Source organism: Saccopteryx leptura, chromosome X (genome assembly GCF_036850995.1).
Source record: "Saccopteryx leptura isolate mSacLep1 chromosome X, mSacLep1_pri_phased_curated, whole genome shotgun sequence".
Taxonomy (NCBI): Eukaryota; Metazoa; Chordata; class Mammalia; order Chiroptera; family Emballonuridae; genus Saccopteryx; species Saccopteryx leptura.
Window position 1 is genome coordinate 97,186,828 of NC_089516.1, and position 14,738 is coordinate 97,201,565.

At 37.4% G+C, this 14,738-nt stretch overlaps 1 protein-coding gene across 2 annotated transcripts in view; it reads right to left on the reverse strand.

The window, feature by feature from the left end:
* The window catches only part of MORC4 (MORC family CW-type zinc finger 4), a 62,853-nt gene that overhangs the window by 30,287 nt on the left and 17,828 nt on the right, over positions 1–14,738 (reverse strand). For both annotated transcript variants that reach the window (XM_066356725.1, XM_066356724.1), the window contains exons 6-9: positions 11,267–11,399; positions 10,818–10,946; positions 7,770–7,889; positions 5,866–5,966 (exon numbers count right to left, since the gene is read on the reverse strand). In XM_066356725.1, the coding sequence (XP_066212822.1) occupies positions 5,866–5,966; positions 7,770–7,889; positions 10,818–10,946; positions 11,267–11,399 (483 nt within the window). The remainder of the gene's footprint in view (positions 1–5,865; positions 5,967–7,769; positions 7,890–10,817; positions 10,947–11,266; positions 11,400–14,738) is intronic.

A 14,738-nucleotide genomic window follows, 5' to 3' on the forward strand; every position in this document is an offset into this window, starting at 1 on the left:
TAAGATTATCCAGGAGACACCGGCAGGAGCCACTTATCTGATGGAGTAAATATCCATGACATACATGAAAGACCCAAAAGGTTCTTGAGGATGGAATACTAGCACAAAAACTGCTAGATTGGACCACAAGGAATTAAAAGAGTAAAAAATGAAAGAAGGTAGTTAGGCCTCCAAAACTCTATACTAAGGATAAAGGCTGATGAAACATTTTAGCTGTAAATACATGCTACCCTTCATGAAAAATGAAAGATAATTTTGAGGGTAGAACTCTGAGCCCAGAAAGCGGAACCTTAAATCCAAGCCCCCAAAGATTATTCCCAGGCCTTGAAATTTAATGAAGTTAGCTTGGCTAGATTTTGAAATTGCTTGGGACCAGAGACTCCTTTTTCCTTCCATTTTCTCCTCATCTGAACTGTAATATCTATAACTGGTATCCTATGTCTGTTCTACCACTGTATTTTGGGAGTAAAATATAAAAATAAAAAGACAGGCTTATAAATGGAGAGTAATTTAACCCCAAAATGCATCATACTCAGAGAATTAGCCATATCTGATGCAGATGATGAGATTTTGGAATTTTGAGCTGATGACATTAAAATGAAAGTTTAGACTTTAAATTGCTGGACTAGTCGAGACTCTGGGGAACAATGGGATGGGGTGGATATAAGCATGTGAGTGAGATCTAAGTGGATATTAGGGGGCCAGAGGGTGTACTCTGATAGGCAGAATAATGGTCCTTCAAAAACATCTATGTCCTAATTCCTGAAACCTATGAATGTATTAGGTTATATATAAAGGGGGAATTCAGGTTGCGGATGATATCAAGATATTAATATGATATTAAGATATTAAGATGATATTAAGACTTTACAATAGATGATCTTGAATTATCCAATGTAATTACAAGGGTCTTTAAAAGTAAGAGTGTGGCAAGAGTGAGAACCAGAGATGTGATGTTAGAAACCAGGTCATTGGAGTGATGTGATGTGAGGACTCAACATACCATAGTTAGCTTTTAAGATGGAGGAAGAGAGCCGCGGGCCAAGAAATGCTGGCAACTGCAAGAAGCTGAAAAAGGCAAGGAAACACATTCTCCCCTGAAGCCTCCAGAAAGGAATGCAGCCTTGTCAATACCTTGATTTTAGTCCAATGAGTCCATGTTAGATTTCTAACTCACAGAACTCTAAGATAAGAGGTTAGTGTTGTCTTAAGCCACTAAGTTTGTGGTAATTTGTTATGACAGCAAAAGAAAACAATTTCTATTTTTATAAATAAAAGTCAAGTATCACTGCATTTCCTTCAAAAATTTAAAACATCTCATGGTTCCCCTGTGAGCTAAGTATGTGCAGCTCAGCACAGTTTGGGAACTGTGGCTCTAGAACAGGCCTTGGCAAACTATAGCCTCTGGGCTCAATCCAGACCACTGCCTGATTTGTTTACAGGTGCTTTCAAGATACAGCATGACTGAGTAGTTGTAACAGAGACTGTATGGCCCACAAAGCCAAAAATATGTATTTACCAACTGGCTCTTCACAAGAAAAGTTTGCCAACCTCTGCTCTAGAATATGGCCCTACTCCAGGGGTCCCCAAACTATGGCCCATGAGCCACATGTGGCCCCCTGAGGCCATTTATCCGGCCCCCGCTGCACCTCTGATAGGGGCACCTCTTTCATTGGTGGTGAGAGGAGCACAGGATCCATCCTCATCCTGTGCTCCGGGAGTACTATATGTGGTGGCGCCACAAAGCGCAGCATGGCTCACGTACAGTACTACTTCCGGTGACGTGGGATGCATGCATCACGGCTCCGGAAGCGCGTCATATCACCTGTTACAGCTAGCAGTGACAAATATGGAACCGGACATTGACCATCTCATTAGCCAAAAGCAGGCCCATAGTTCCCATTGAAATACTGGTCAGTTTGTTGATTTAAATTTACTTGTTCTTTATTTTAAATATTGTATTTGTTCCCCCCCCTTTTTTTTTTACTTTAAAATAAGATATGTGCAGTGTGCATAGGGATTTGTTCATAGTTTTTTTTATAGTCCGGCCCTCCAATGGTCTGAGGGACAGTGAACTGGCCCCCTGTGTAAAAAGTTTGGGGACCCATGCCCTACTCTATCCATCTGACTGGATTTCCCTCACTCTAGTTATATCCGCTTACCCTTAGTCCCCATTGTTTTTACAATTCTGTGTTCCTTAGCTCATGCTGTATTTCCATCTTGAAATTCCTTTGCCTCACTTTTCTAAATCCTGTATCGTTTAAGGCAAATCTTAAGTCATACTTTCTACCAAAACCTTCCTTATCTGTTCTCTCAGGGTATTTTTCCTACATCATACCACTTAGGTTTTGATGGTTCAAATAGCCATTTTATTACTCTATAAATTGTTTCATGTATATGACAATCTGCTATTATAAAGAGACTACAAGCTCCTCAAAGACAGAAACCATGTCTGAATATCTCTAAAAAAATTCCAGAGAGCTTAGTCACTGTGTTGTGCAACAGTGGGGTGCTCAGTATGTGCTGATTGCACTTCTTAAGCTAAAATGGACTCTAAAGATATGTAAGTTTGAGCTGCAAGTTTTACTTGCAGCTAAAATCTGATATCCACAAATATTAAAACTGATATTACAGATACTTTATTTGAAAACATTCCAGCAGTATGATGGCTGTTATCTCTTTTATCATTTGTAGTTTTGATAGCTATAATATTCTTAGGATGAGTTTGTGATAACAGACAGCCTTCTCTAATGCACTTCTCAAATTTCCTTATTTGTTTTTAACTGAACATCTTTTCATTTTATATAAAATAGAGTAAAAAACTAAAATGATGCCAGTTAGAACTAGAGTTATGGAAAATTTTATCTTCAAAAGATTCTATATGCAGGATAGTATACTAGTTTCCCGTTTTAATAAAATTTATAGTGGATTATTAAACTACTTAAGCCAGAAATCCTTATGTTTAACTGAATAAACCTACTGGTGATAGAACACACGTAGATCCCTTGCAACCACCTCAAACTCATCATACTGAAACTACACACCACAAACCAAGGGGCTGACCTGTGGTGGTGCAGTGGATAAAGCACTGATTGACATAGAATGCTGAGGTCACCGGTTCAAAACCCTGGGCTTGCCTGGTCAAGGCACATATGGGGGTTGATGCTTTCTGCTCCCCCCTTCTGCCCTTCTCTCTTTCTCTTTCTCTCTCCCTCCACCTCTTTAAAACAAATAAACAAAAAAAAATTTTTAAACCAAGGGTCTAATACCTCAAAAATTTTAAAGTTAGATAAGTTAGATGGGGGTTTGGCAAAGATGATATAAGAAAGATGTTAAATAATTTTTGTATCTAACATTTAGATTTAACAGATCATAACTATTTGCTTAATCTTCAGAAAGTCACTATTCCTTTTACTCAAGAGAAATAGAATGACTTGGCTCTGAGACTTCTGCCCAATAGATGTTATTTCTAAACTTTCACTCTTAAGAGTCATGGCCTAGTCACAGATCTCCATGATGGGCCAGAGTCATATTTAAAAGACCATTTAACTTATATCTGGAGGGCAGGTAGTTATCATAACCATGGAGTAGTCCTAGTGTCCAAGAACCAATTACCCTAAAATTAATTTGGGGTTGCCATCCAAATAGTTATCTCTTTGTCAAGCCCTAATCTTAAATTTATTATGGTTCCAGATAAATTAAGATACAACACTTTTTTAAAAAATTAAGTGAGAGGCAGGGAGGTGGGGAGGCAGAGAGAGAGAGACTCCCGCATGCACCCTGACCAGAATCCACCTGGCAAGCCCCTTATATGGGGCAATGCTCTGCCCATCCGGGGCCACTGCTCTGTTGTTCAGCAACTGAGCTATTTCAGCATCTTAAGACGAGGCCATGGAGCCATCCTCAGCACCTGGGGCCAACTACGCTCAAATCATTTAAGCCATGGCTGCAGAAGGGGAAGAGAGCGGTGGGGGGGGGAGATAGAGAACGGGGAGAGGGAGGGTGGAGAAGCAGATGGTTGCTTCTCCTGTGTGCCCTGACTGGCAATCGAACCTGAGACTTCCACATGTTGGGCTGATGCTCTACTGCTGAGCCAAACAGCCAGGGCTTCAAGATGCAACATTTATCCATTCTTTTCTTTTCTTTTTTATAGTTCTGGGCACACATGTACACAAAAAAAAGAGATCTGGGGAATTACTTTTCCCTCACTCTAAAAAAAAAAAATGCTACTAAGACTTCAAGGAAAATGAAAATGTCCTTATACCTTCTTTCTTCACACTCCCAGAACATCTCTTGCCCTTTCATGTCCTTGCATATACCTCCCTCTGCATAGATTGTCCTTTTTCTATTTACCCACTAGCAAACTCCATTTTTTCCTTCAAGTTTAAGCTTACAGCCTGACTAGGCGGTGACGCAGTGGATGGAGCGTCGGACTGGGATGTGGAGGACCCAGGTTCAAGACTCCGAGGTCTCAAGCTTGAGCGCGAGCTCATCTGGTTTGAGCAAAGCTCACCAGCTTGAGCCCAAGGTCGCTGGCTTGAGCAGGGGGTCACTCAGTCTGCTGTAGCCGCCCGGTCAAGGCACATATGAGAAAGCAATCAATGAACAACTAAGGAGCTGCAAGGAAGAATTGATGTTTCTCATCTCTCTCCCTTCTGGTCTGTCTGCTCCTATCTGTCCCTCTCTCTGACTCTCTCTGTCTCTGCCACAAAAAATAAAAAAAAATTAAAAAAAGTTTAAGCTTACATATAACCTGTTTTGTGAAGCCTTCCTTGATTACTATATACATGTTTAAAAGTTTTTCCCATTTTGCATATACCCTCCATTAAAGCAATTACTTTCTAGGTATTTAACTTACTTATTTGTATAAACTTCATCCCATTTATTCAGACATCAGGATTCTTCTTTCATTATTATATCCCTAGTACATGGCACATAGGAGATGTGTCATAATATTTGATGAAAGAAGAAATGAGTGATTCATTCTTTCCCCAAAGTTTTAAAACAAACTATTATATCCTGGTATTAACAACTCCTTTCTTGGTCTTCTAAAAATATCCTTGCCAATTTGGCTTCAATGCCCAGTTCCTGTCTGATTCTTACCTATTTGTGTTACCTTTTAAATCTGGATGCTGCTATGAAAACACATATGTCTTTCCTGCTGCTCCAATAGTTTCCTCTCAATCTGTTCACTGGCTTCAAGGAAATGTTTTGGAACAAATTTTAAACTGCTGGATTTTCCCCCAACATATTCAGTAACTTCAGATTCACTCATCTTTTTTCATTAAAATCTAACAAACAGAATAAACTAAATAAAATAGAAACAGACTCATAAATAGACAGAACAGACTGACAGCCATCAGTGGAGAGAGAGGTTGAAGGGTTGGGTGAAAAGGTGAAAGGATTAAGCAAAAAAAAAAAAAAAAAAAATCACAGACCACAGTATGGTGATTACCAGCGGGGGAGGGAGGTGGAGGGAGGTAGAAAAGGGTTTAGGAAGGATAAATAGTGATGGAAGGAGACTTTATTTTGGGCAGTGAACACACAATACAATGCACAGATGATGTATTTAAAAAAGGATACTCCCAAGGCTCTTTGTTTCACCAGAAGAATTGTACTAAATGACTCCTATGCTCTTTACATAATCTTTTAAAGTAAGATTTATCTCTACTAAGCTCCATATATCATGTATCAGTAAGCTTTAATTTAAAAGTCAAATTGTTTTATCATTCATGTTGGAAAATAGATTTGAAGGAATTCTCAGTTAATTTATCTGCCTGGTTTTTAGAGATGCTTTTAGAGGTTACAGAACAGAATCGTATCTGAACAAACTATCAGAAACACCTCAGGTTGGGAGTGACTCACCGGTACTCCTTGGTGTACTCAAAGTCTTGTTTGTTGTAGGCAGGTTTTAAGAAATTGCACTCAATGACTCCAATTACTCCCACTCCTTCTCCATGAGTTGGCTTAGAAAAAAATATTAATTTCAACACTCATTACTGTTGACTGCCTGAGGCATTTCCTTTTGATTCCAAACAATAATAGAAAGGTTGCATAATGTTCATGGGCAAAGAAAGGCCAACAAGATCTAGAGAAACACTCAGAATATACTTCAACAGACTTCAAATATTATATTACACTGAACTAGAACCTCTGGCAACTTCTAGAACAAAACTTTCAAACTATGGGCCCTGGCCGGTTGGCTCAGTGGTAGAGCGTTGGCCTGGTGTGCAGAAGTCCCGGGTTTGATTCCCGGCCAGGGCACACAGGAGAAGCGCCCATCTGCTTCTCCACCCCTCCCCCTCTCCTTCCTCTCTGTCTCTCTCTTCCCCTCCCGCAGCGAGGCTCCATTGGAGCAAAGATGGCCCAGGCGCTGGGAATGGCTGCTTGGCCTCTGCCCCAGGTGCTAGAGTGGCTCTGGTCGCAACAGAGAGATGCCCCGGAGGGGCAGAGCATCGCCCCCTGGTGGGCAGAGCGTCGCCCCCTGGCGGGTGTGCTGGGTGGATCCCGGTTGGGCGCATGCGGGAGTCTGTCTGACTGTCTCTCCCTGTTTCCAGCTTCAGAAAAATACAAAAAAAAAAAAAAATTTCAAACTATGATCCAAAGATCTTCTAGAATTCTCCAAGGATTAATAGCCATCTCTACTTTTCCCACAATACCTCCATTGTCAATGGTTTTATATTCTGTGATTGAATTAGACACCTCATCTGAGCGAAAAATGACACTGCTAAAAAAATCAAAGTTATATGCTACTGTTCTGTGGAACGGAAACCAAACCTCATCAAAAAAAAATTTTAAGGATGCTATGTAATCACATTATTAAAATTAACAATTTTTATATATGTAGGTCACTAATCAACTACTAAAGTGAGTCAAACTTGCAGTGGTTATTAATTACAAGTTGATACAAGATATTTTTGGATTGAATTTTTTTCTTTATTCTTTAATAGAAGGAACTGAGTCAAAGTGTAATTAGAGTAGCATACAAACATGTGTTGTATGAAGATGATATAACAAAGAAAATCAACACAGGCTGAAAACTAGCTATCCTGGATCTATATGCATTTGTCCTACTATGTAATATAAAGCAGTTGACCATTTTTCATGCTTCAGCAATCTTTAAATAGGAATGAATGGAATACCTGTGGATACTTCTACTTTAAATTGCCATTAAAACATTAAAGATGACGGTAATATATGTATAGTTCAGTTTATATTTCAAATAATTTATCCCATTTATATCTATCAATCTTGTAAACTGTAATGTAGGCAGAGCAGGTAAAATTATTATTGTTGTTCCCATTTTACAGGTAAGAAATTGAACCTCACAGAAACTAAGTGATTTACCCTAGGTTGCATATCTTGTAAGTAGAAAAGTCAGGACTCAAATCCTGGCCATCAGCCACTAAATTTTACGCATCTTCCACTATGCTTTATTGTCTCCTCAAGAAAATACATATAAAAAGTTACCTCCAACACTAATAAACTTATACACTTGGTAGATTTGCTGGTGTTCTGATTCTACCTCTTATTACCAGCTACCTAGAAAACGCATTCAGTAAAGTTTCGCTGTCAACATCTATGAAGAATGAGAAGCACAGTTTTTCAGCACAAGATGGCTCACTGTTAACATAGAATTCCAGGATAAGATTTAACAATTATCATAAAATGGGAATTAAAGTCATTAATGACTTAATATCCTTTTCTAATTTTAAATCCTCTCCTGACTCCTTTCAGCCTCCTATGACAAAGAAACATTAATCACTCACCTTTACCTGGCATCCCACCTTCTCAAATGACTTTATGAGTCGATTGTTGTGATACATCATTACTCCAAACTGGTTATTATTCTTGCAAGAGAACCCAAAAGTTATTTTCACCTGCTTATTCTGAGAAGAAAATCATTAAGGAGACAAACACCAGGAGCTTTGGCAGAAAAAAATTTTGAATTCTATTATAGCAAAGAACATTGGATATAAATTGGAATAACCTTTCTGGAGTACATTTTAAAAACCTGTAGTGATAGTTTTACAAATATTCTTAATCTTTGACCAAGTAGTTCTCTTTCTAGGAATTTATCCCTACAGAAAAGTCAAGGAAGCCCAAAACGGTTTATGAATTACAGAGATTTATCAATTAGATATAATGGAAAACATAAATGATTTAAATGTTTGACATTAAGAGAATGATTAAATAAATGTTGGTAACCCACATGGTCTATTATGTACTTTAAAAATTATGTTCTTGAAAAATACTTCATAATAGGAAGTGTTCCAAATATAATAACAAGTATTATCTAAAAATAAGTGTATACAAACATATACATAGAAAAGACTGTAAGGATATATACCAAAATGCCGTCAATAATTTTAAAAATTGCCTGGCCGAGTGGTGGCACAGCAGATAGAGCATCGACCTGGAACGCTGAGGACCCAGTTTTGAAACTCTCTGGTTTGAGTGTAGGCTCACCAGCTTGAGCCTGGGATCATAGACATGACCCCAAGGTCGCTGGATTGAGTAAGGGATCACTGGCTCAGTTGGTGCCCCCCCCTTCAAGGCACATATGAGAAAGCAATCAATGCCACAACTACAAGTTGATGATTCTCATCTCTCTCCCTTCCTGTCTGTCTTTCACTAAAATATTTTTTAAAAATTTATAAATAATTAAAACATTTCTTAACCCTTGCTAATTGCTCAATTTTCTGCCAGGTCTTCTAGGTTCCGGTAAGGGTTGTAAATGGTACAACACAAATCTACACAATTATAAGCAACAATGTAAGTCATGCTAATTATATGAAACAACGACAACAAAAACATGAAGAACCAAATCACTTCTACAGGTAAAGGATGAGGAACAGTCTTGATATAATATATACTACTCAGTCTATTTCATGGGACGGGACAAAGTTAACAAGCTTGAATAGATGAAATAAAGAGAACTATTACACATAAAACATGAACAATGATGAGTTGTTAACAAATCTGATTTGATTCAAAAAAGTAAGAGTGAAAAAGATAAAGGGGAGAAAGAGTAACCGATTTTCATTAACAACGAATACTAAGAAATCTTCATGTCCAAATTAAATAAAAATTTATTCTCGTTACTTATTTTTAAAATGATATCAATATCCCCCTCTAAATAAGAAGCTATTGTACAAACCCAAGTGATAAATGGGCCGGTAAGATGGAACACGGTGATATTTAGCTCAGAGCATACAGTGTGGCACAATTAAGACCCTATTCAAATGCAAATACAAATACAAAACTAGATAAAACTCATCCAAACAAAGTCAAACTCTATACCATAAAATTAACATTTTTAAAGGTAACAACTGTTGCATACTTTCTTTCTATGTTATACTTTTAAAATCCTAAATTATGGGGAGGGAGTACACTGGGATAGGAGGTTCCCCAAGTCAGGATAAGGAGAGAGGACAAGGAAGAAGAAGCCTTTGATAGCAGGAATAAATAAATCAGCATCAGTAATGTTGTCCCTCAGTGACCTTGGGGAAAATGTTATTAGAAGTTTCATTTTATTCATGTCCATAGTTAATTTGTTTAGCTCAAATTCTAAAAGAGAGGGTAACTATTTTAATAAGAAGACGGTTAAGAAGAGTTAAGATACATGTAGAATGCATGCAGAGGAGTCACCCTGATAGAAACCCATAAAAGACAGAACTGGTGACAGAAATGTGGCATATCTTGAAAAGGTTGTCAGAAAACAATTCTTTAGACTGGTTCTGTTAAACCTATGGCACTAATATTCTGACCTACATACAGTGATACAACTAATCAACTTACAGATGCGAACAGGGCTACCTCTGGCTTTGTTAACTTGGGTAGGTTTAGGGCTTTAAAAAAATTTTCCTAATAAACAATGTATTGTTTCCAAAAAAGAGAAAATCAAACTGTTTAGAGTAACAACTACACAGCTTTTTAAAAAGGAGACAGTTTCTAATTTTTGGTCAGGGAAAGAAAGACAAAGCAAGATAAATAATGCCTTTGATAAAGTAAACAGAGTGTGTTTCTTAGTCCAAGAGCTGTACTTAGTTACTAGAAAATAAGTTACAAGAGCAATTCTTTATAATTGCTTCTGAGTTCTCAACCTTTCAAAGACTTTGTTTTTACCCAAAAAATAATCAACAAAGATGAACCTAATTTCCATAATCTTAAGATTTTCTCAAGTGTCCGAAATCCCTTTAGTGCAATGGGGGGTAGAAGTGAAAATTAGTAATTACTTCGCTGAGTGGCTGCCATTATGAGAAGTACCAGGAAATCCATGTCAAACCTGCTTAAGATTTATCTCATCCTAGAAAATCAACCTTTAATTTCCACTCTCCTAATTTCCATCAACATAAGTCTGGATTTGTCATGACAAAAATCGTACTACGGACAAATAATTTACAAGTTCTAGTCGACACTTTGCTTATTTCAATCAATGTAATATATAACACAATTCCAATACAAACCAAGTGGTGTGGACCTTAAAGCAGAGAGTCCTAAACCTGGCAACTCATTAGAATCAGCTGAGAATTTAAAAAGAAATATTTCTTATTTAAAAACAAAAAGAGATTTCAGAATCTACTGAACCAGAATCTCCATGTGTCAGGACTTTGTGTTATTTTAATCATTTTCAGGGGGTTTCGAAAATAAACAGGTATATAGATGGCACTTAAGAAATACAGAGTACAGTGTAATAGGATTTGTACCATAAAACATATTTTTGAATTGGAAAAGGAAAGGTTTTGTTTTCCTGTGCCAACTTTGAAATCTAATCCTGAAACAAAGAGATACACTTAATGTAGTTTTAAGGATACTGTGAAGGTAGGTTTATATACATCATATGCTACATTGGCCAGGCTCTTGGCAATCATCTGGGTAGTCACCTTCTTTTGACGCAGAAAAATTTTCATTCGTGGCTTCATATACAGAATACTACAAAATGCCTATGGAACAGTGAAGGGAAAGTTATATAATATTGCCAATTCTACTGACATCCCCTTAAAACACTGCTAGCAATGGAGGTCTATTCTGGGCAAAGATTTAGCTCAGTTTCCATACCAGGTTATACTATGTCAACTATCATACTGAATTACTGTTGAATCGATTCACCATACTGTTTTGGTGGAGACAATGAAAAGGAATCCTAACACAGAGCTAAAGGGCTGTCATCTTCATATAAACTAAAGTGAGATACTGTTATATATATTTTCATGTTATAGGAAATCTTACCTCTCATTGTTGAAGAAAAGCCACTCTTACTCACCCGTAAAGAATACTCTGTTTCTGGCAGTTCAGAGGTAACACCACCAGTCTCTTTTTCTTCTGTGCCAAAGTCTGATACCAGGATGTCATATTGATCTGTATCAAAGTCCAACTCAGACTTTCCATCTTTATTTCTGGGTAAAAGAGACAAGTACCAATCTAACAAAAACTGGTTCCAAAGGACAAAAATGCACTAGGAACCCAAGAGAAAAGAAACAACATGAGCCCAAACTCAAATACCTATTTATTTCCCTACCAGTATTGAGCTACAAATTACTCAGTTTGAAGACCACACAATATCTAGAGTATCTGCAGTCTAAACAAATCTATTATATTTCATAGAGGTGGTAATGGCAAGTACAGAAGGAAAAGGGGGGGCAGGTGTGTATGTATGTGATCTGATAAATCAGATGAATATCAGCTATCCTCGAAGAAGGACCTTATAATATAGAGCCCAACCTTCTAGGTCTTGTTTGGTAGGTCATTCAACATCATTTTCCCTAACTGAATAAATAGATTAATCAAAACCTACTTCTTCTAACTTCAGCAACTGTGTAAAGACTAATGAGATACCAAGATTTCCCCAGATCTTATCTCATTTCTTAGAAAGAAAAAAAGGTTATTATAGAAACAGCATATATTTGCTAGTTTTCTAGAATATCATTTAAATATAATAGTACTCTAGTCCTTTCATAAGTACTTTTCTTCTCCTCATAATCCTTCTGGGTCACTTTGCTGTGGTCCCATTCCAAGACCCTGGGTTATATCACTAACTTCAAGGGAAAAATGCCAAGACCCAGCTTTGTACCTGATGGGTTATGGAGAAAGCATATATATCAGAACAATAGTTTCCAAAATTTGTTCTTTCAAACAGTAGTCTCCCCAAATACTCTTAGATAGGTAGATGAAAGAAAGAGAGAGAGAGAGAGAGAGAGAGAGAGAGAGAGAGAAATAGGAGACAAGGAAAGGAAAGAGAGAGAGAGAAGAAAGGAAGGTAGGTTGGTTACAAGAGTGACTAAAATTGAAAAACAATTCCTGGCCCTCAAAGTCACCTCAAACTCTAGTGATAGATACCTCCCTCATACTTCAGGCTTTGCAAGCTCAGAGCTGCTGGGGTGGAAATGTAGCTTTTCCTTCAAGGCTGGCCCACAGCCATAAATGGTATATAGCTTTTATAAAGCCCGTATCACTATAATAGTATATTCTGGATTTTCCACAATAATCCTGATTCTTGCTACCCCACCTTACTCTAACACATACTCTGAGAAGATGCCCTGTCCTTGCCCCTCATCATTCAACATCCAAGGAAAACAGGTCTGGAGAAATTTTTTTTTCAATTACATATTTTCAATGCATACTGAAATAATATTAGCATATGAAAGCCTCTAAGTCCTGTAATAAAGCAGCATGGTAAACTTTAAGACAGCTTTTTCTGAAGTTATATGACCATGGAATCCTTTATTTATGTAACATGTACTACTATACAATTGGGAAACAATGTACAAAGAAAAAAAGTTTGCTTAATGTGTGTAAATCACTGGAAATACCTCAGGAAAATGAACCATTATAATATAAATTATATTATTTGAGGTTTTCCCAGTAAGACAAAGGAAGACCTATTATTACTAAAATGTGAAAAAATTCTTTTACTTTTTTTTATTTTTAGTTGCAAGTATGTTCTATACAAACCAGAATGATTTTTATATACATTTAACCCAGCTATGAAAAAATGAGATGAAACATTTGATTTAAGGAGAAAAAGAATAAATATACCTGATACTGTGTTCTATTAAACATAAAAATAGCACCTGTTTTATATTAAAGGTTTTTAGGCCTTAGTGGATACTGTTAAAAGTATTCCATTTGACATGACTAGATTATACAAATGACATATTCTAGAGTATTTTTAGATTTTTTAATTTAAAAAGTTTAATTGATCGATTTTAGCAAAAGAGGAAGGGGGAGAGAGAGAGAGAGAGGACAGGAACATCAAACCGTTCCTGTGTGTGCCCTGACCGGGGATCAAACAAGCAACCTCTACGCTTTGAGATGATGCTAGAACCAATCGAACTATCTGGCCAGGGTGATTTTTAAATTTTTAATTTTTTTCTTTATTGATTTTAGAGAGAGAGGAAGGGAGAGAGAGAAACATTGATTTCTTGTTTCATTTATTTATGCATTCATTGGTTGATTCTTTTTTTTAAAATTTTATTTTTTATTTTATTTTTTATTTATTTTTTAATTTTTTTTAAAGACTTTATTTATTCATTATAGAGAGGGGAGAGAGAAAGAGGGAAGGGGGGAGGAGCAGGAAGCATCAACTCCCATATGTGCCTTGACCAGGCAAGCCAGGGTTTTGAACCGGCAACCTCAGTGTTTCCAGGTTGACGCTTTATCCACTGCGTCACCACAGGTCAGGCCATTGGTTGATTCTTGCATGTGCTCTTTCCAGGAATTAAACCCACAACCTTTGTGTATCAGGACAATGCTCTCCAACCAAGCTACCTGGCTAGGTTTCTAGACTGTTTCATTAGCTCTGAACATGTGACCTGAAGTCAACTTCATTATAGTTCAAATTTATCTGCTTCAAAGGTATGTCCACTTCTAATTCAGCAACTCTCATGTACTAATATATAGAGGTCCTCATTTTTAAAGAGTGTGCTGTGCTTTGTTACCCTAAGGTCTCTTTTTTTCTCCCCTCCCCCCTTATTGAATTGAATATATTGGGATGACAATGATTAACAAAATTATACAGATTTCAGGTGCACAATTCCGTAACACAGAATCTGTACACTTTATTGTGTGGTCACCACCCCAAGTCAAGTCTCCTTCCATCACCTTGTATCCCCACGCTCTCCCCACCCCTCCACTGGCAATCACCACACTGTTGTCCCTACTCATGAATTTTTTCTCAGTTTTTCTTTTTTAATCAATCCCTCCACGCTCCCCACTCCCAGACCTACAACACCCACCTACAGCTGTCAGCCTGCTCTCTATCTATGAGTTTGTCTGTATTTTGCTTGTCAGTTCATTTTGTTCATTACAGTCCACATATGAGGGAAATCGTATGGTATTTGTCTTTCCCTGACTGGCTTATTTCACTTAGCATAAAGCTCTGCAGGTCCATCCATGCTGTTGCAAAAGGTAAGATTTCCTCTTTTTTTCTTTTACGGTTGAGTTGTATTCAATTGTGTAATTGTGTAAATGTATGGCAGCTTTTTTATCTACTCATTTACTGATGGGACACTTGGGCTACTTCCAAATCTTGGCTATTGTTAATAACACTGCAATGAACAAAGGGGTCCATATATCCTTTCAAATTAAGTGTTTTGGGTTTCTTCGGATACATTCCCAGGAGTGGAATCACTAGGTCATAAGACAGTTCCATTTTTAATTTTTTTTTTTTTTTGTATTTTTCTGAAGCTGGAAGCGGGGAGAGACAGACAGACAGACTCCCGCATGCGCCCGACCGG